Source organism: Gasterosteus aculeatus, chromosome X (genome assembly GCF_964276395.1).
Source record: "Gasterosteus aculeatus chromosome X, fGasAcu3.hap1.1, whole genome shotgun sequence".
Lineage (NCBI taxonomy): Eukaryota > Metazoa > Chordata > Actinopteri > Perciformes > Gasterosteidae > Gasterosteus > Gasterosteus aculeatus.
The window spans coordinates 3,897,575-3,916,130 of NC_135698.1; the positions used below are offsets into that span (position 1 = coordinate 3,897,575).

The 18,556-nt window shown below is 44.5% G+C and overlaps 1 protein-coding gene across 2 annotated transcripts in view; it reads left to right on the top strand.

Annotated features, from left to right (window-relative positions):
• necab2 (N-terminal EF-hand calcium binding protein 2) overlaps nt 1-18,556 on the top strand; it is a 77,317-nt gene that overhangs the window by 30,079 nt on the left and 28,682 nt on the right. For both annotated transcript variants that reach the window (XM_078082600.1, XM_078082601.1), the window contains exons 6-7: nt 12,921-13,057; nt 13,337-13,446. In XM_078082600.1, coding sequence (XP_077938726.1) covers nt 12,921-13,057; nt 13,337-13,446 — 247 coding nt within the window. The remainder of the gene's footprint in view (nt 1-12,920; nt 13,058-13,336; nt 13,447-18,556) is intronic.

An 18,556-nucleotide genomic window follows, 5' to 3' on the forward strand; every position in this document is an offset into this window, starting at 1 on the left:
TGAAGCTTATTCATTTAATCCATTGTAGTGCACCACATCTATTTGCAGCTACAAAATAACCAAGTGCTCTGATGAATTTAAAATGGCATTTGTAAATAAATGCATTAGAGGCTTCTTAGTTAGCCGCGCTGGTTTAATGGATCACCGTGTGTCTCCCTTTACAGGCATAACAAGTATATGCGCAAGTGCACTAGACTACCGTATATGACAGCATTAAAAACCACAACACACACAAAAATATTTGTCAACAATAACCAATATGGGGAAAAAGCACGAAATATGAGACACAGATTGAAAAATGAATGGTCCAAAAAAAGGCGAGTAAATAAAAACGTGTCTTTAGTCTTGCTAACTGCTGTAGGCTACTGCTGTTATTAGCAAGCTAACAAGGTTAACGGATCAGCTGGATGACGAGTAAACCGCAGCAGCGGAGCTGCAGAGTTACGTTCCTCACGTCAAAACGGGACGACGTGGTGCTTCCGTGCCACGTTACGTTGGCTTTGCATATATCGTTCTCTAGAGAACACTTAACCTGTTATTCTAGATAACAGCTGCTTCAATCTGTCGACAGCCTCTCTTGTTATATTGCTGTTTCTAAATCATTGTCTTCTTACTCTCATCCATGATGTCCTTTCCTTGGTAACACACACACACACACACACGCACACGCACACACACACACACACAATGTGTTGTCTTTGGGACTTTGATATCCTTACATTGTCTGTTGTGGGCAGTGTGGAGAAAACAAAAAACAGCAACGGATCACAGAACTTGCTGACGAGTCGAATATCGATGAAGGTGTTTCACATTTCACGGCTATTAAAGATTTTATTGCAAAGAGAGAGAGGGGATCGTGGGGGAGAAAGGGAGGGAGAGAAAGAGCTAAGCTAAACTGTCTTTGTTTCTATCACACCGTTTATCAAGAAAAACATATTGTTTGATGATGGTAGGTATCTGTGAAATATCTGTAGATCAACGTAGTCTGAACCAAGATGGCAGCGCCGTCACTGCTTCCAAGCCTCCATCCTTCCATGCGCTCTTTCACAATAACAGCCCTATAAATACACTGTAAACTGCATCGCGGCTTAGCAGAAGAACATGTAATTCCCCCACAGTCTTATGCTAAGAGTCTACTCAACACAATAGCTTACATCTTGAACAACACCAGTGATTAGAGTTTGGTTTAAATCCAAAATGTGTAACCAAATAGGAGCTTTTTCTTTGAGCTTTGACACAACCCCGGTTAGTCCAACTCTAGTCCACTGTAGTATCCATATTCCGAAGTATTTATTGAACACTTTTTTATAAATCACAGTTTTTTTTATTTTACAAAAGCTTATGTGATTTCTCTGATACATAAAAATGAACCGAATGTGGTTGATTTGTATACTACCTCCGTCTAGCACCGACTGCTCTGACACCCACCACTGGAGCTCTCAATGTGCTAAGTGGATCTGCAGGAGCTCTGCATGGAGCAACCGTTAGCTCATTCCTTCCGACGGAGCCGGTCTCTCAGTGAGTGAGGATACCACTGATGTGTTATGTAGGTAAGCACACATTGCCGATAGAGTGCTTTGTCGTGTTCAACACTATCATTTATAATGGTCACCTACTGAAAGATTGAGTGTTTGAAGCCATGATAAGTTTTAGAATCCTGTCCTGATAAGCTTTTAAAACAGGGACGTCAAACTCATTTTAGGTAAGTGGCCAGAATCTGCCCACTTTGATATTGTGTCTTTCTGTAATTCTCACACTAGCAGAGTCACCCGGCAGGCCAAGCCGGGGGGGCCCCCGGCGGCCAAATCCTTTATCTTTTTCCTCCTCTTTGTCTTCACCTACTGTCTTTCTCTACTGCACAGCTGGTTTCGTTATTCAACCCCCCATCCTTATGTATTGCAGCCCTCCCTGTCTTTTTTCTCCTACCCCATCCTGCCTAGTTCAAATACGGGAAATAAACCCTTAGTCTATACAACAAGATATAGAAAGGTAATCAGAAAGTATGTACAATGTAAAGCTTGAGAGAACTGACACAGGTGTGAGGAGGTGGAGTGGGTAGAGCTAAAAGACAGAGCGTGATATTAGCTTGAGCAGAAGGCCGGAGCCGTGGCCTTTCAGAGCCCAGTGAGAATTGATTAGCTTCCCTTTCATTTAAATGGATACACAGAGAGGAAGACTGAGTGGGATAGGTGGGCAGACTCTGTACTGTGCTCTTAACTACAGTACTGCACAGAAGTGTGTGTGTGTGTGTGTGTGTGTCTGGGTGGGTGAGGGGTTGTTCTTTAAAGCTTGGCTGGTACCCAGGGGCAAAGATGAAATGGGTCTCCAGATAATTAAAATTAAATTTATACGCCAGCAGTATTGGCTCTGTCAGGGTTCAGAAGCCTTGCCAAAACCTTTTCATTTCATTTATATACAATTACAGACTCTACTGGATTGTAACATATTACAGGCTTCCTACGGTCGTGAAAAACCTGGAAAAGTCATGGAATTTTAAAATGCGCAAATTATTCGCAGACTGCAGACGCGTGACTTCATTTTGTTAGTGAATGACGGGACATTGTTTGATTCTCTTCGTCTTCATTTTCTACAATTAATAAATTCTGTCACACGGTAGATAAATGGTACGCTCTCGTGCCTAATGCCGCTCTTCTGCGTTGCACCTGCTGCATTCATGACGTCAATACATCGCAACGCACAGGGAGCGTCAGACATTTCCATTCACTTCATGCAGTATGTATCATTTTGACTGTAAAAGGTATCATTTAGTGCACGTTGTCGTCGGCTGCCCATCTTAAGAGGCTCATCAGATTCACTAAGCTGTTCATGAAGTAATCAAGTGACAGCTCCCCCTCTCCGGATTTTCAATGCTTCTGACGTACAACAACCATAAGACATCGCAGGAGTTGTTTTGTTACTTTAGTTTTGGGGTCGGTAGACATGCCAAATACACACATTAACCTGTAGAAGCACTAAACAAGTGGAATTTTGAGTATATGTCCCCTTTAAAGTTGTGTTTTTTTACTTTCAGGCATTCAGGTTTTGGAGTTCTCCATTTATTTCATACAAGACTCTTTTAGGGTTAGGTCTGGGCGGTGAACCAGTTCAAACGGTATGTGTACAGTATGTCTTTTTCACCTAATGTTCATACCGGTGTTGGACCATAACAACTGACGTGGCTCTTCGGCAGGCGGCAGAATTTACTTTAACACGTTAATCGAGGAGCGGCGAGCGGTCTGAGCTATTTGTCTTACGTGTGTCGACATAGAGTCATAGTTATAACTTTATAACAACCATAAAAAACCCACAACAAAGACTCTTTAACAGGGTAAAACATCACATCATAACAGCTTGTGACACATAAACAATTTGTAACACTAATAATTGTACATTTATAAAAATGACCCTGCCGACCTGCATGCTGGGTACAGCTCACAACAACAAGTAACTCTGTTGCTACATGAAAACACGGAAAAGAGCGATACAGGAGGAACAACGAGAGACCAGGAGACGAGCTGAGTCCGTTTGGAGGGTCTTTGGTTTTGGAAAATCCAACAAGTTACGTTAGATGACAAAACGATTCATTGCAAAGTCTGTCTGCCCTACGATGTGTACGTTGTGTGCCTGGACAGCTTCAGTCTCAGATTCAGCACCACCCGTCTATGGACAGCGTTGACAGAATGTGTGGCCGTCACAGTGCGTACACATCAACCGCGATACGCCATTTTTTACGGTGTGAGATATAGTGCAATTGTATTGTATTGTTTGAGTACAATTAATTTGAATGGACTGATGTTGGACAGAAACAAAGTCAGATAATTTGTAAGAAAGTTTGTTGCCTTTAGCTACCTCTAGTTTTACTTTCTCACTGAAAACAATGTTCAAACCGTGTCTCTCCGTAGCATCCCTCAAGAGTCTTACTGGTACCGATGAAGACAGGAGGCAGGACATTTTGGGGACAGTTGCCTTGGAGACGGTTGAGTTGATGTCGGTCTACCTTGAAGCAGCTTGTTAAGACATCGCTCAGCTCTCCATCAATTGTTTGCAAGCAGGTCCCACGCAGGGAGTGGGCACCCGGCGTGACATGCAGGACTGACCGTGAGCTCCACTTGCCGTCTCCAACGTCTTTCGCAATATACTGAAAGTTCTTTTGGCATGAACTCATTTCCAGGAGCAAGGCCTAATTTTGTGAACCAGATCAAAGATGATGGCCATCAACAGTTACGTGTCGCGAAGAAAAGTTTAAAAGGGAACTTTTAGTGGCTTTTTTGAGAAATCCCCCCTAAATGTCATGATTTACACAACGTTGACTAATATGTAATGCATGCAGTTGAAAACCTGTGGTTCAACTAACTCCGTTTGCTGTGTGTGAAAGCTGTTCATGGCACTGTTAGAATCAGAAAGGTGTCCAGAAAACTATTTTAATTGGCTCTCCAGCAGGTGGAGATAAATAATGTCCGCTCCCATGAGGAGATAGTGTGTGTGATTGTGTGTGTGTGTGTGTAGAAATTGTTGGGGATGAGAATTGAAGCAAGTGACAGAAAGAAAATCCGGAGGATTCATTAAATCTCTTGTCCTGTCTTTTGTGTATAAATGCGCCGTTTAATGAGCCGCTCTCATTAGCACTTTTTTTTCCGGCCGTCACCGAGCGAGAACACACACACACACACACACACACACACACGGTCTCGCACTCGCACGGTTTCTCTCTGACTGAAATCTTGTTAAGCTTGTCTTTTTTTTCTGAAATCTTTTCAGGAAATTGTTTCGCGCCGGTGACTGACCCTCCATGAGCGCTTTAGCTGCTTGTCATCCAACTCCTCCGCCCATTCTCCCATCTCGGCTCTCCTTTCTCTCATCTTCTCTGCTTTCATCTCTCAGCTCTATTGTCTACACAAGCCCCGAGCCTCCTCACCTTCTCTTCTCCATGAAGATTAAGGGGAAGGGGACCACGGGTTAGGAGGAGGGTGGGTCTCAGTCACACAATAACCTGCGAGCAGCATGAGGAGAGCGAAGGACGAAGATTGATGAGGTAGATTGGAGAAGAGAAGAAAGGGAATGGAGAGGAAGTGATGTCCGGGTTGGAGAGAGAAATAATAGAAAGGGGAAAATAGAGAGAAGGAAAACAGAAATCACAGAACGGGTAAAGCATGAGGAGAGGCAATATGTTAGAGCAGAGTAGAGGCAAGAGAAAGAGGTGAGGGAGGTCAAAAACAAAGCTCCGCATTTGTCTCTGGTTCATTAAACACTTTCATCTCCATCCGTTAAACTGCTGTGAAACCAGCCAGTACTTTGACCTCACAACCCTGTTTCTCGTCGGCTCCTCTGACAAAAAACAACAAGGGTATGTTGTACGCGCACACAGCTGACCCCTGTGTTCAAAGTGCAGCTTGACCTTGTGAGCTTCCAATCCAGCATGTATACAACTGCCTGTCTGACTGCTTCCTCTGTGTCTCTCCTACAACTATTAATGATGTGGACATTTATAATTTGTGCTTGAGTGTGTATTTGGCGGTGTGAGAGAAACAGAACTGGCAGTGTGTGTGTTGTGTTGTCAACTGCGTTGACTGAGGAGGTAACACCCAAAGCATGAATAATGCAGAGGACTGTAGGAGAGAGAATGAGTAACTCCTCTTCCTCGAGCGCCGTCTCTCCCTCCTCCCAACGCCATCATCCTCCTTGCCTCGCCTGCCATTTGTTGTGTGTCTTCAGGCCAATGAGGCTGGCATGATATCTGAAGAGAGTGTATGTTTGTGAATACGATTAATGGGGCTCACTTTCTGTTGCCAGACAAACTCCGGCCCTCCGCCAGCTTTTAACCAGTTCTACCACTTAAATCTGCAATGAACCTGGAAATGTATCAGCCACCCTTTTAGAGCCATTTTCAATCCAGACCGCAAACACAAATAATGGCAAGTTGCTGTTGCTATTCCTGTTACTTGGCTCACTTAAGCCCGGTCTCTGCAGCACGGTGCTGCTCTGTTCGCCTCAGTGGAGGCGAGATTCTCAGCTGGTTGTTTACAAGACACTTTAACATGACACTCGCCAACCGCATCCAGGCCGCATCCCCGATTGGTTTGTTGAATTTGATTTGCTAATTAGGCAAAACATTGTTGTTGTTGCATAGGTTGGAAACGCTGCTTAGATCCCATTGTTGAACTTAATTGTACCTACGATTTACTGGAAAAGTGTCTCACCGACTGCGTAGTTTGACACACCAAACGCCTTCTTCTTTGGTGCTGACTTAGGTTGATGGAATTTAAACTTTCACCAATCCAAGAAGCGGGACAGAGCTGCTAACATTAGCTGACCTTTTTATAGCATCCAGCGACTTTTAATTCAATGCCGGATCCGATCTTGCTCCCAAGTGCAGCTCTCATTACACATCTTCAGAACCAGTAGCCGACAAAGGATTGTTCACTTGTTGTGCTTGATCCTAAGGTAGTTTTGCCCCAAACATCAGCCACAAAATCCAAGCAAGAATAGATTAAGAGAGTTTCCTGCTTAGTCTCCTGCTAATGGACTGGAAGATGTCTCTCTCACATGCTTTGTTGGTAACTGTATCGTCCCATATACAGTATAGTTAGCAACAAAGCATGTCCAGTCAAGGTATATAACACACAAACCGGCAGTGGGTACATGAGGCTGAACAGTGAGAGCTGCAGCTGGGATGTCTTCATCTAAGAGGATAGTAAAAGGTTAGGGAAGACGAGAATAATATCCAAAGGAAACAGGCTGTGTGTGTGTGTGTGTGTGTGTGTGTGTGTGTGCGCGCGTGCACACACACAGACTTAACAAAGCTATGAGACTATAAGAGAGTGCGTGGTTACAGAGGGATACCAAGGCAGGGGGGAAGAGAGAAAAGCCATTAGACAGCAATATCTTCTTCAGTGTGAGAGGTCTGCCGCTCAGATATCTTTTCCTGCATACTGCTAAAATGGCGTTGCTTGGAGACATATTGACTGGGGTTGCTAGGATACCATTTTAATTGGCTGTGTGAAGCTGAGGCAGGGTTGTGGGGGGTTTCAGAGGTAGCGGGCCAGCCAGGGAGAGCGCTGCACTTGTGTTACCCAACACATCAATGCTCAGTTATCCCAGCAGGTAGAGTCCTGCTGGAGCGAAACAACGCCGGCTCTGAGGAGACCCCGCAAAATAAAAGCTGATACTTTGCAAGGTGAGATGAACAAAGAAACACCACTGCTGAAAACAAACACAGCTTCTTACGGCCCACGATTGCTGCGACACTAAAAAACGTTGAATCGGTTGCCATGTCGAACAAAAGATCAAACCAATGGAACTCAATAAAAAACTAACAATGCGCAGCTCAGAAAACCATCGGAGAAAACACCTCACAAGGATGAAACGTGGGCGTTGTTCTGCTTGATGCTGTTTGAAGACCGGTTGAAAGAAAGTGCATGAGCAGAAGACAGAGGTGAATTCTTCTTCTTCTCCTCCTCCTCCTCACATCTATGACAGGACACATTGACTATCGGTCTCTATCAGATATCTGCAGCTTCCTATCTGAATAGGTAAAGACATCCTAAAGCATGTAGTCTGTTTTAAAAGCTTGAGACCAGAGAATGGAGTTAAGGGACAATGTCTAGGAACGATTATACATCTGTATTTAGACACAGATATCTGTTCTGAGATTGAAGCAAAATGGATACAATTTTGTGCTCTCCACACTTCACCTGCATGCGATCAAACCCTGCATGAATGTGATTGGTCCATAGTGCTCAGACCATAAACAGACAAACTATCTTCCGCAAGTCAAGCGGACTGACGGAAAACGTTAGATAGTTTTTGATGTCATGCTGCAATGCCACACGGGTAAACACCTATTTCTACATTAAAAGCAGGTCATGCAGCACTTCTTTCAATGTGGTCAGACCAAAAGAAGCCCTGCGTGAATTAATACATCCCTTTCATTCATTTGAATGGAATCGGTCCGTCGGCTCAGTAGGGGAATGCAATATCAGCAAAATGCAAGTAGCAATGGCAATGGAACAATTAGTTGCTGCTGCAATAAGTTTTCAGAGTTGTTGTCACCAACGTACTAAAATGTTATTCACCAAGGATTTGATGGTGTAACCGTTTGTGAGAAGAGGCGCTTGCACTGTTCAAACTGTCGAGAACTCGTTGAAAATGATTAGATACTCCTACCGTTTCTCGTTGGACGTCCCAGTCACACCTCTCATCCCGAGACAGTTACAGCCCTGCACAATTTCTCACGGGACGTTGCCTTCGCATTACGTCGGCCACCTATCTAGTGGCGCGACAGCCACCTCTACTCAAAATCTGCAAACGGGGAGAGGGAGAAGTGCTGGATGGGTGCTAAACGTTTCAGAGATCTTGTCGCCTAAAGAATATGTGCGAATCTCTGCTCCCAAAGCACAATGCACGTTGACATATAAACCCTACGGCCAAGAATCTCACCTGGGCACTGGATCACATTAGACTCTGAGGAGAACTTGTAACCTAGTTGTAGTTCTTATTGCTCCCCTAGGGTTGCAATAGAGTGAGTTGAAAGGCAGGTAGATCGCATGAAGACGCCAAAGGATGCCGGTGCCACCGACCAAGAGTTGTTTTCAATGCACGTGGAGTGACGTCAGACACCAGAGTGACATCTCAGCTCAGCTTGAGAAATGGATTTTTGAATGGAGTTGTCTATTTTTTGAAGTGAAATGCTTTCCCTCCAGTGGGACTGATGGAACTCCTTCAGGTTAAGCTGAGGGTAAAAGGAGTTTATTGGTGGATCAATACAAACCCTTCTTCCACCTGTCAGTGATGGTCCGCTTGTAACCTTCTAAACGCCCCCAGCTTGGCTCTCCAGCACTTTCCCTGGTCCCTAGGGAAGGCTGTTGTGACAGTCCTAATTATATGATCAGAGTCATTCATCAGGGTTATACAAGAAGGAAAGAGCCACTTGCAGTGGAAATATGCAGCATCCCATGATTACCGATTACTGGGTCACTATACTGACACGTACAGCAGGTCACTGTGATTCATTGTGTACACAATTAGATGCAGAAGTATAGGAACAAAGCTGTTGATCAACAGTTGGCACAGTCTACTTTAAAATCAAATCAAGGCCTGTATGATATTCTTTTATTCTAGTGTTTTTTTAACAACAACGCTGACTTCACATGGATAGGAATATATTTTGGTTTGATGATCATAATCATTTTATTTATGTGTCATTTTCACACAAATATAACGTTGTTGGTATTGTTCTGATAAGATGCCTGTGTAAATGATCAATATATGGCCAGTTTGGACTGCATGGTCCATCTTCTATCTGCCAAATCCTTGTCACTATCTCCATCTGAGGCACTTAAGATGGAACAATTTCCCCCTAACTAGACAAACCTCTGTAATCACTGATTACCACCTACAGCTCCCTGCAATCAGCCACCACCACCCTAAGACAGAAAACAGTGCGTCTGTGTGTGTTGCGGGGGAACACTTTACTATACACTCACACGCAGATCCGAAGGTGGAGGATAATGAGGGCAATTGTTGTTCATCTCTGGAAAAGCACAAAATCTGAAACAAATGCAAACAATCCACACACACACTCACGGGTTGAGTGGCCATACGGGCTCAATCAGTCCTACCAGAACAAATAGCTCAGCTATCATTATCCCATCACCTCACCTCCGGCCTGTGATAAAAAAATGTAAAACTATTTGAAAAACAAAATCCAAGCCATTAGCTACAGGCCATATTGCAGCTGGCTGTCTGCTTTCGCTATTTAAAACCAATGCTTTAGTGAAGCTTTGTGAAAATATACACATGGACAATATTTAACTTTGTACTGGATGTGCAAAAAGTAGGAGATCAATCTTTGCACAGAAACCACTCACCATCCACACACGCACACATTCCTCCTTCCTTCAATCGATGTGGCGGTACGGCACGCTGTAGCTCATCACCAGACTGTGTTCTGGGAGCCAGCAGAGAAAGAGAGATGGTATTTCCCCGCCCAGGTCACTGATCTGTGTGAATTATAGATCAGAGCTTTTTCTATACCGGGTTTTGTAGTCGGGCCTGTGCGGCACGCCAGGCAGAGCAAGAGAGTTATGGGCACATACGGGAAGGACGGAGAAGAAGAGAGCGAACTGTGGAGCACATTTCCACAATAGGATCTATAATTTCACCACAACTAAAAAAACAACTAACTGCACTTTTTAGTCAGACTCATGCGGTGTGGCTGATCTGCTGCTGCGGGTCAAGTGTTCGACTGCACTTGGCCGACGAAGCACTTCAGTAAAGTGTGTTGGGTGATACTTTATTACTGGATTTTGAGGCCTCGTCTGACGGACGATCCCTCTGTAGACATCGTAAATATTTGTAGTATTTTTCTTATCTGTCTCCCTTTCCTAGATTTCGTTCTTTGGATCCTGACAAGCAAAAATACTGGCCTCATGTGGCGTGTTGTGGAGCTACGGCCGCCAAACTGGCTAACGACACTGGCTAACAAGTCCTATTTACCTTCTTTTCAGTCATGCATTTGAGGCCAACATGCTTAATTCTACTATTGTATTTTAATGTCAACGTTTTAGGGACCCAATACATTTTAGAAGTTGCACAGGGCTAGCTAATCTAGTTTAGATTTCACAGGTACATTTGTTTTTTGTCTCTTGTTTGCATGCATTTCTGCAATGCAACATGGCGGCGTTACACCAGTGGCGTAATCCTCATTAAAATCAAATCAAAGTAATCTAATCTCTCAGTCAAGGCGCATAAGCAATCACACATTAATCAGTTGGTCGGCGATCATGCACACGCGGGCACGCACACGCATGTACTGCATGAGAACACGCACATTCGCCCGTTTAAATCAGCTGCGTTTCACAGAGATCTGAGTACCGCAGTATTCGCCCAGCTGATTGACTCGACCAATACCTACACTTTAAATATATTACCACTCCATCCAGCACATTGCCGTGACACAAGCTCTGATGAGACTCTCCTATAAAAGTCTGCTTGTTCGTTCGAGGGTTTGCGTGCCGGTGCTTGCATGTAAACGGTGATGTTGGCCTGTGTGACTCTGCGTCTCGTAGAAGGTTTTCTCTTTGATCCGTGCAGCACAGTGCGGCCGAGAATGGCCCAGCGCACAGCAACCTTAACTGTCCCTGAGAATCGCAGCACTGTCCCCCTCCGCTGTAAAGCTGACATGAGCGACTGACTCGGCTCTCTGGAGTCAATCGTGGACTGGACTTGATCGCGAGGTCTCTCTGTCTACGAGTCTGCACCAGAGAGCGACACGTGACACTTAAAGGTTCAGTTTGTCGTAGCAATCGGCAGTTGTGGAACTACGTTACATTGCATGTCATTTAGCTGACGCTTCTATTCAAAGCGACTTACAATAAGTGCATTTCCACCAAACAAGAAAGGGCAAGTTCGTTAAATAAGCTGATTGATTGAATGATTTACAACTCGCTATAGATAAGAGCCATTACAAGTACAATCTTATGTGCTACCATTTCTAATCCTTTTTACTCGAGGTAGAGTCTGAAGAGGTGTGTCTTTAGTTTGCGGCGGAAGATGTGAAGGCTCTCTGCGGTCCTGGTGTCCTCAGAGAGCTCGTTCCGCCATTTAGGAGCAAGGACAGCAAAGAGTCGTGATCTAGTCGAGTGTTTTGCTCTCAGTGAGGGAGGGACGAGCAGTTTAGCAGATGCAGAGCGGAGAGTCCGGGTCGGGATGTCGGGTTTGACCATGTCCTGGATGTAAGCTGGACCCGATCCATTCACAGCATGGTAGGTGAGCACCAGTGTATTGAACTGGATGCGGGCGGCCACCGGTAGCCAGTGAAGAGAGCGGAGGAGTGGAGTAGTGTGGGAGAATTTGGGAAGGTTAAAGACCAGTCGAGCTGCTGCGTTCTGGATGAGCTGCAGAGGTCGAATGGCGGCAGCAAGGAGACCTGCCTGATGTTGGGAGTCAGGGAGAGTCGGCTGTTCGAGTGTCACGCCGAGGTTCCCGGCAGTCAAAGTGCCGTACCGTTCGCCGGTCGGACCCTCAGCAGCGCCAGGCTCCCCCACCCCCCGTCGACCGTAATGGTTTGGCCCGCGTTCGGTCGAAGTGGGCTGCATCTGGCACCTGAAACGAGTTTGAGACCCCTGCTTTAAAGGTTGTCTATGCGATGGATAAAGTCCAGTCATTTTGCTCGTGTTTTTCATTTTGGACAGGCTTATAAAGGCGCACAATCCTAATAGAATTTGTGTTTTTCACCGACGTGTGTTACACCGTTCAAAAACCAGGAGAAAGCTCGATAGGCCTGGCTGTGTGTAATTTTACGGTTGCTAAGCTGCGGTTGGAAAGCCCACGATCGGGGGAAGGTGTTTAGCAAACAGTCAAATCCCTGAATAATTAAAAAGGTGGCAGCGATAAGGTCATAAGAGTAAAAGCGACAGCTCCGGTCTTATTTTGAATCCGCCGGCTCCTCTGACAGTTCACCGTGTTCTTACCCACTCACTGGAATGTCCTCTCCTTTTTCTTCCTTTTTTCATGCCACTCTTTGAGGAAGTGCTCAGGTTAACAAACTTTGAATAGATTTCCTCTTAAGTTTTCATTGCAGCACTTGTGCCAAGTTTAAACAGGTCCATTGCAGTGATTGATCACCTACGGGTCAATACGCTTTGAGCTGAATGCTGGCTTCACTTTGTCTTTGTGTTGTGTGCAGCAGTGACTGAGGCTGACATCTAAAGAGTTCATTGATTTCTAGTTTGTATTTTGTTCTTACAATGCTGACAGTTCAGTCTGGCTTTGTGTTAATTCTTCTTAAAACTGAAACGAAACCATAAAACCAAATATCAATTTCCCAGGCCGGGCTTTGGGCCAGACCAAAAGCTTATTAAAGTCCTGACAGAGCAGAATTATTTACTTCTTTTTTTTTCCAAACAATTAAATGTGCCCAGGTTTACGAGAAAGGAAGCAACGTGGAGCAGTTTGTGACCCGTTTCCTTCTGAAGGAATCATCCAATCAGATCCAGTCTCTCCTGAGCTCCGTGGAGAGTGCCGTGGACGCCATCGACGAGCAGCACACCCAATCACGGTGAGCCAATGGGGGTGTCGGTGCGTCAGGCTACTGAGTGTAAAAATATGTGTGTGTGTGTGAAACCTGGAAGTGTATAAAATGTTCTCACACACACACACACACACACACACACACACACACACACACTCTCTCTTGTTAATTGTATTTTCATCACACTTTCTCCCTCTTCTACATTTTATTTCTCCGTCCAACCATCTTTCCATTGAAATATTTAACAAAGGTTTTCTCATAATCTAATTCTCTATTTTTCTCGCTTTTCATTTCTCTTTTTGTCAGTCTGCCTGCCAAAGTGAGTCCACGGATGTCAGAGAGGCGCAACGAGAACGCCGTCCCCGACTATCCCCCCAACAACAGAGTCAGCGCCGGAACCATCAACACTGCCTCAGGTGACAAACACACAGGAGACACACACACACACACATACACACACACACTGCAGCAGCGCTTCTGACTCCATGGTTTGGGGGGGGGGGGCGCACCCGCTTTTCCTGTACTATACTCTACTATATACTGTACTATATTGAGTGAGCTTAAACTCGTCTGCTTTTCAGCATTTATTCATCCACATTCATGCACACACACACACACACACAAACACACACGCACACACACACACACACGCATTCTCATCCCTACATAATTGACTCTCCATTGTGAAAGCCCTCAAACAGCCACATGCACAGGTTTGATGCAAATGTCCAAAAGCGGACAAGTCGGTGCAGATAAGGAGGGAGGGGGGAGAAGGGGGGGGGGGAGTGAAGATAAAGGGAGAATGTAGATGTTCAGGTCAAACCTTTAAGGATGTATATGAGTCCAGTCAGCACTTAACACTCACATTTTCTGCAATGTAATGCTGATTTTTAATGGAGTGCGCGTGCGTCTGTGTGTATGTGTGGGTGGGTGTATATGTGTGTGTGTGTGGGTTGTGTGTGGGTTGGGGAGCATAGCAGTAACTAAAAGATTTTAGGCTGGCAATTCCCATCAGGATGTGAAGGACCCTCATTATTCTTGCTCTTTATATCTCGTCCTCTTTCGCTGCTAATCATCCTCTCTCTCTCTCTCTCCCTCCCTCTCTCTCTCCCTCTCTCTCTCCCTCGCTCGCTTTCAAGCTGTCACAGTCGTCCTCGCTCCACCAGCTGGTAGTTCACTCGGTCGCGCACGCCTCGCCTTGACACTTTTGACACTCGCCCACTCGAACAAATCGCTCGCTGAAGAAGTGACACTTCGAAAAGTTGTCAGGACATGAAATCGCCACAATGCAACACAAACTTCACACGGCAAACAAAATACTACAGCTGACTCAAAGCATTAGTGCGGCGAAGCTTCCCCGGGCAAAGCCAATCAATCGCTCCTTAAACGCTATTGACGTGTGTCAGTTAAAGGTGCCTGTGGTCTCAGGGGAAGTGTGACGTGTTGTCAACGGACAGCAAGTTTAAAAAAGTACTCACACGCTGTGACAAACGTTAGAGATACCAATACGCATTGCACTCACGCCACAAATTAGATTTACAAGAGTGGGACGCCTCGATAAGATTTAGTCATTTATGGGCTGCATTTAAGTGGGGAGAGCGTTTCTAACAGCTACCAAGAACGGATCTTGTGTTGCCGTCGGACAGGTTTGGGCATGGCAGAGATGGCTCTTTATTCCCACACTGCTTTGAACAGTTTACTCTTTATCGTATTGCTCTAAACGGGTCGTCATTCATAAGACACACGGACAAAAGATGTGTGAAACACGCCGCAGAGACGGAAAATGTGTTAAAGAAATCATTCCTTAATATTAAAAAAAATTAAATCAAATTAAAAACTACATTTCAGCCCGAAGTTGGCTGGGATGGACTCCAGCCCCCCCGTGACCCTGTGTGCAGGATAAGCGGTTTGACAATGGATGGATGGATGGATGGATTTCAGCACTCACTTAAGAACGTACCACTATCGACGTGCTAGATATATTTTTAGTTCATGAACGTTTCGCTAAAATCAAACTAGGGAGGTGGAAAAGTTCTATTTACAAAAAGCAAGCAGGCTGAGAAACGCACACACACCGCTGTCCAATGTCCTGAAACGAGCTAAGCAATAGTAACATGTTTCACGGCCAATAATAGTCGCATTAAGCTTAAACACAAATGGGATCAATGAGCAACAAAGGAGACCTGATTAGAAAATCTGTCTGCAATATCAATCTTGACTGTATAAATTCTTAGTTCTGAAGCAGGATTAAATAGGAACAGAGGAAATAAACACTGCATTTCGTGTGTACGTGTTCTATAATCGCCAAAGTGTATTTTAGCCTGGATTAAGTGTTAAACCATAACATGCAAATCAAAAACAAGCTTTTATTCTACTTCATTTTGGATGTTAAGAAGATGAACATCATTGTCTTGTCTGCTCAACGTATGAAACTATTCACCGGTGTGACCGAGGCTTGGACCAGGAACAGGGAGCCGTGCAGCTCGCCTGCAAACGCACTCAAAGCTCACAACTCAATACGTTCGAAACAAAGTGTGACATGATTTGTAACCGTTTATTATTTTACTTAATGTTGAACTAATGTCTACTATATATACCATATCTTTAAGGGACCGTCCTTGGTGGTTGCTTTAGACCCTCAAGCGTTCTGTTCCTGCTTAATTATTGAGTAAACTGTCTGGGGAAGAAAATACATTTTCCTTGTAGTCTGGTAGTCTCTCCTTTTTAAATTGCTCTCTCCAGGATATAAGATATATGGCCATGACCCTGATCCAGGTACGTTGGCAGAGAGATATGGGCACGAGATGACAAAGGCCCCTGACAGTGACGAAGCAGTCCAATAAAACCAGACTAGAGCGCCGCCGTGTAATAACGTGTCCCCCAGGAAAAATACTGTATGCGATTGTGTGATACACTGACACAGTCCAAGTAAACATCTTCTTATTCTGATTTCAAAATTGTTTTCTTTTTGCATTTTGCACATTTTCAAAATACAGCATTGCACCTCCACCTGAATGGTCAAATAAAATTATTTCACATAAACCAAACTGGAGAGAAAAGCTACTCAATTGATTTTATTTAAATAACAAAGCTTTTGCTTTACTGTTAAAACGTCGTTGTTAATGAAGGATTTGCGTGCTTTTCATTTTTATTCCTATATAATGTGAATGTTTAAAGCATCGTGTCATGTACTGTATGACAGACGATTTCAATACACATAGAATTTCAAAAGAGTTTAGCCGAAAAGGTGCATGCCACTAAAGAATACAGGTGTACACAGGTAATGTTTTTGCTGACCACTGAGAAACTCACCATGAACTAATTAGTGCAAGATATTTACATTACATCAACTGTTTTGAAGCAAATGTTGCACAAAAACAATGAACTATTGCACCCCGGCTTCTCTTCATTTCTTTCCTCCTGCCCTGCATCAAAATGTTAAAGAAGATCAGGTAAACGCGCAAAAATATCTCTTTGAAGCGCCGTTCAGAGACGACAGCTCCAACCGACGGCCCCGTTCTTCCTCTTTTGGCCCAGCCGTCGGTCGCCGGCGACGTGGGATACATTTGCGCTCACGGCGTGTCAGAGAAGGCCTCTGAGCGACGACGCACTGCAGCCGCTGCCGTGGAAATATTTATGGCGCCATGTGTTTCCAGCACGAGTGCTCCCCACATTTACAGTCTCACACCCGCTCTTCCCGAAGGGGGAAGCGGCGCCTGATCTCAGGACTTTCCTGGCTGGTTTCCGCTCTCTGTGCAGCTTCCGTGTTCGGAATAAAGGCATTTAGTCGTGTTTTTTTTTGTTGTTAAAATTTAAAAGTGGGACCGCTAGACTCACTGCGCTGTAGGCTTTAGTTTACACACATGCCCCCAAGATTCAGAATAGAAGATGATGTTGTTGCTGGCAACTCACTCTGCCCAAAACAGAGATATGGGTTCATTAATGTCCGTGTAGAATTCCGATCACGTTGTTGTTAATGTTTCCATCTGATAAACTCTAGAGACGCTAAAGCGAATTAATCCGGCATGTTTCACGTTGCAGAAGCAAAGACAATGGACTCCTGCAGCTCAAAGTCACCGTGAAGAAACCTGAACTAGTAATGTCTCAATTTACTATCGATTAATCGCTTTATCAGTAGTATCGACTGTGAGAAATATCTTTCCGTATTTCCCCCGGCGTATCGGATGAAGCGCCCCCCCCCCTCTCTACTGTGACCACTGTAGCCTGCAGGAGACCATGATGTCGGCTGCGCTTTGCCTCGAGTCGGAACAAGTCGATTGATGGATGACTCTCAAACCCTGTCTCCCTGTCCTACACCTTAACCTCCCCCATCACACATCAATTACTCTGCACTCCTGAGGCATTGTTTCCCTCCCTCATGCTTCTCCCCCGCACATGGCGGCATGCACGCCGAGGAGTCTACAATGCACTTTTGTTATTTCTGCGTTTCACAGAGCAGTATGTTTGTTTTCACTGCGAATTGATCTGAGTCTTTGCAGGGAGACGGGCAGAGGTGTGGCGGGGGGGGGGGCAGTTGCAGCAGAGGAGAAAAAGCAATGAATGGGAGGCGACTAAAGGGATAAGAAACAAAAGAGCGAAGGGGAGGGGAATACGGGAGCTAAAAATATCCTCCAGCACCAAGTCGAGCAGCTTGTGCCATGTTGTTTAACACACAGTGACACTTTGCTGAAGAGTTTTTAACGTGAATTATCTGCAGTTTATTATCTCGTTGCTCTCTCAGGCACAAGCCTGTGTGTCGGTCCAAGTGTGTGTGTGAGATCATGTGCACCCGTACACCCAGAATGTGTGCATGTCCTTTTGTACGTTTCCTTTAACATTTCGCAGGTATATCCCTGCAAGCGCAAATTGACATTTAGGTCATTTTTCACAAATAGTGTTTGCGTGTGCACATGCAGCTCTGCCTGACGTTATGTGACTGAGATGGAGGCACCATAAGCGGTCCACTCTGCCGCGACGGTCGTCATGCAAGCACCAATAGAACATATAATACACTGTTCATTTATAAATAAGCGCTCTTTTTTTAACACCGTCCTTGTAGTTATACCGTTGATTATTATAATACCATCGGTATGAAGTACTGAATATTGTGAACCACTGAGATGATGCATTTTGATTTGTTTTTCTTAAATATTTTTTTATTCAGCTCCACGTATTGCAGATTACTTTGCATCCACATTGAATCTCTACATTTTGGACATATTGCAATCGGTTTTGGACGGCCCAAACTCAAACCTGTCAACAGGCAGAACATTCATATTTATAGATGCTACAAAAGCTTTGATAGTGTGAATATAAAGTTATACAATTACTGTTTGTCATGCATTTCAAGTAACTGCTGCTAGGCTTGACAAATAAGACACGTTGCAAAGAATTGTCTAATATTACTGTATTCTGTGATATCTTGAAAAATATAGTTTAGAAGCCATTTCAAATATACATTCACAAAAGGGTAGCATGGCTAACAGCCTCTAATCATTTGCAAATAAACCAAATTAAACCAAATCA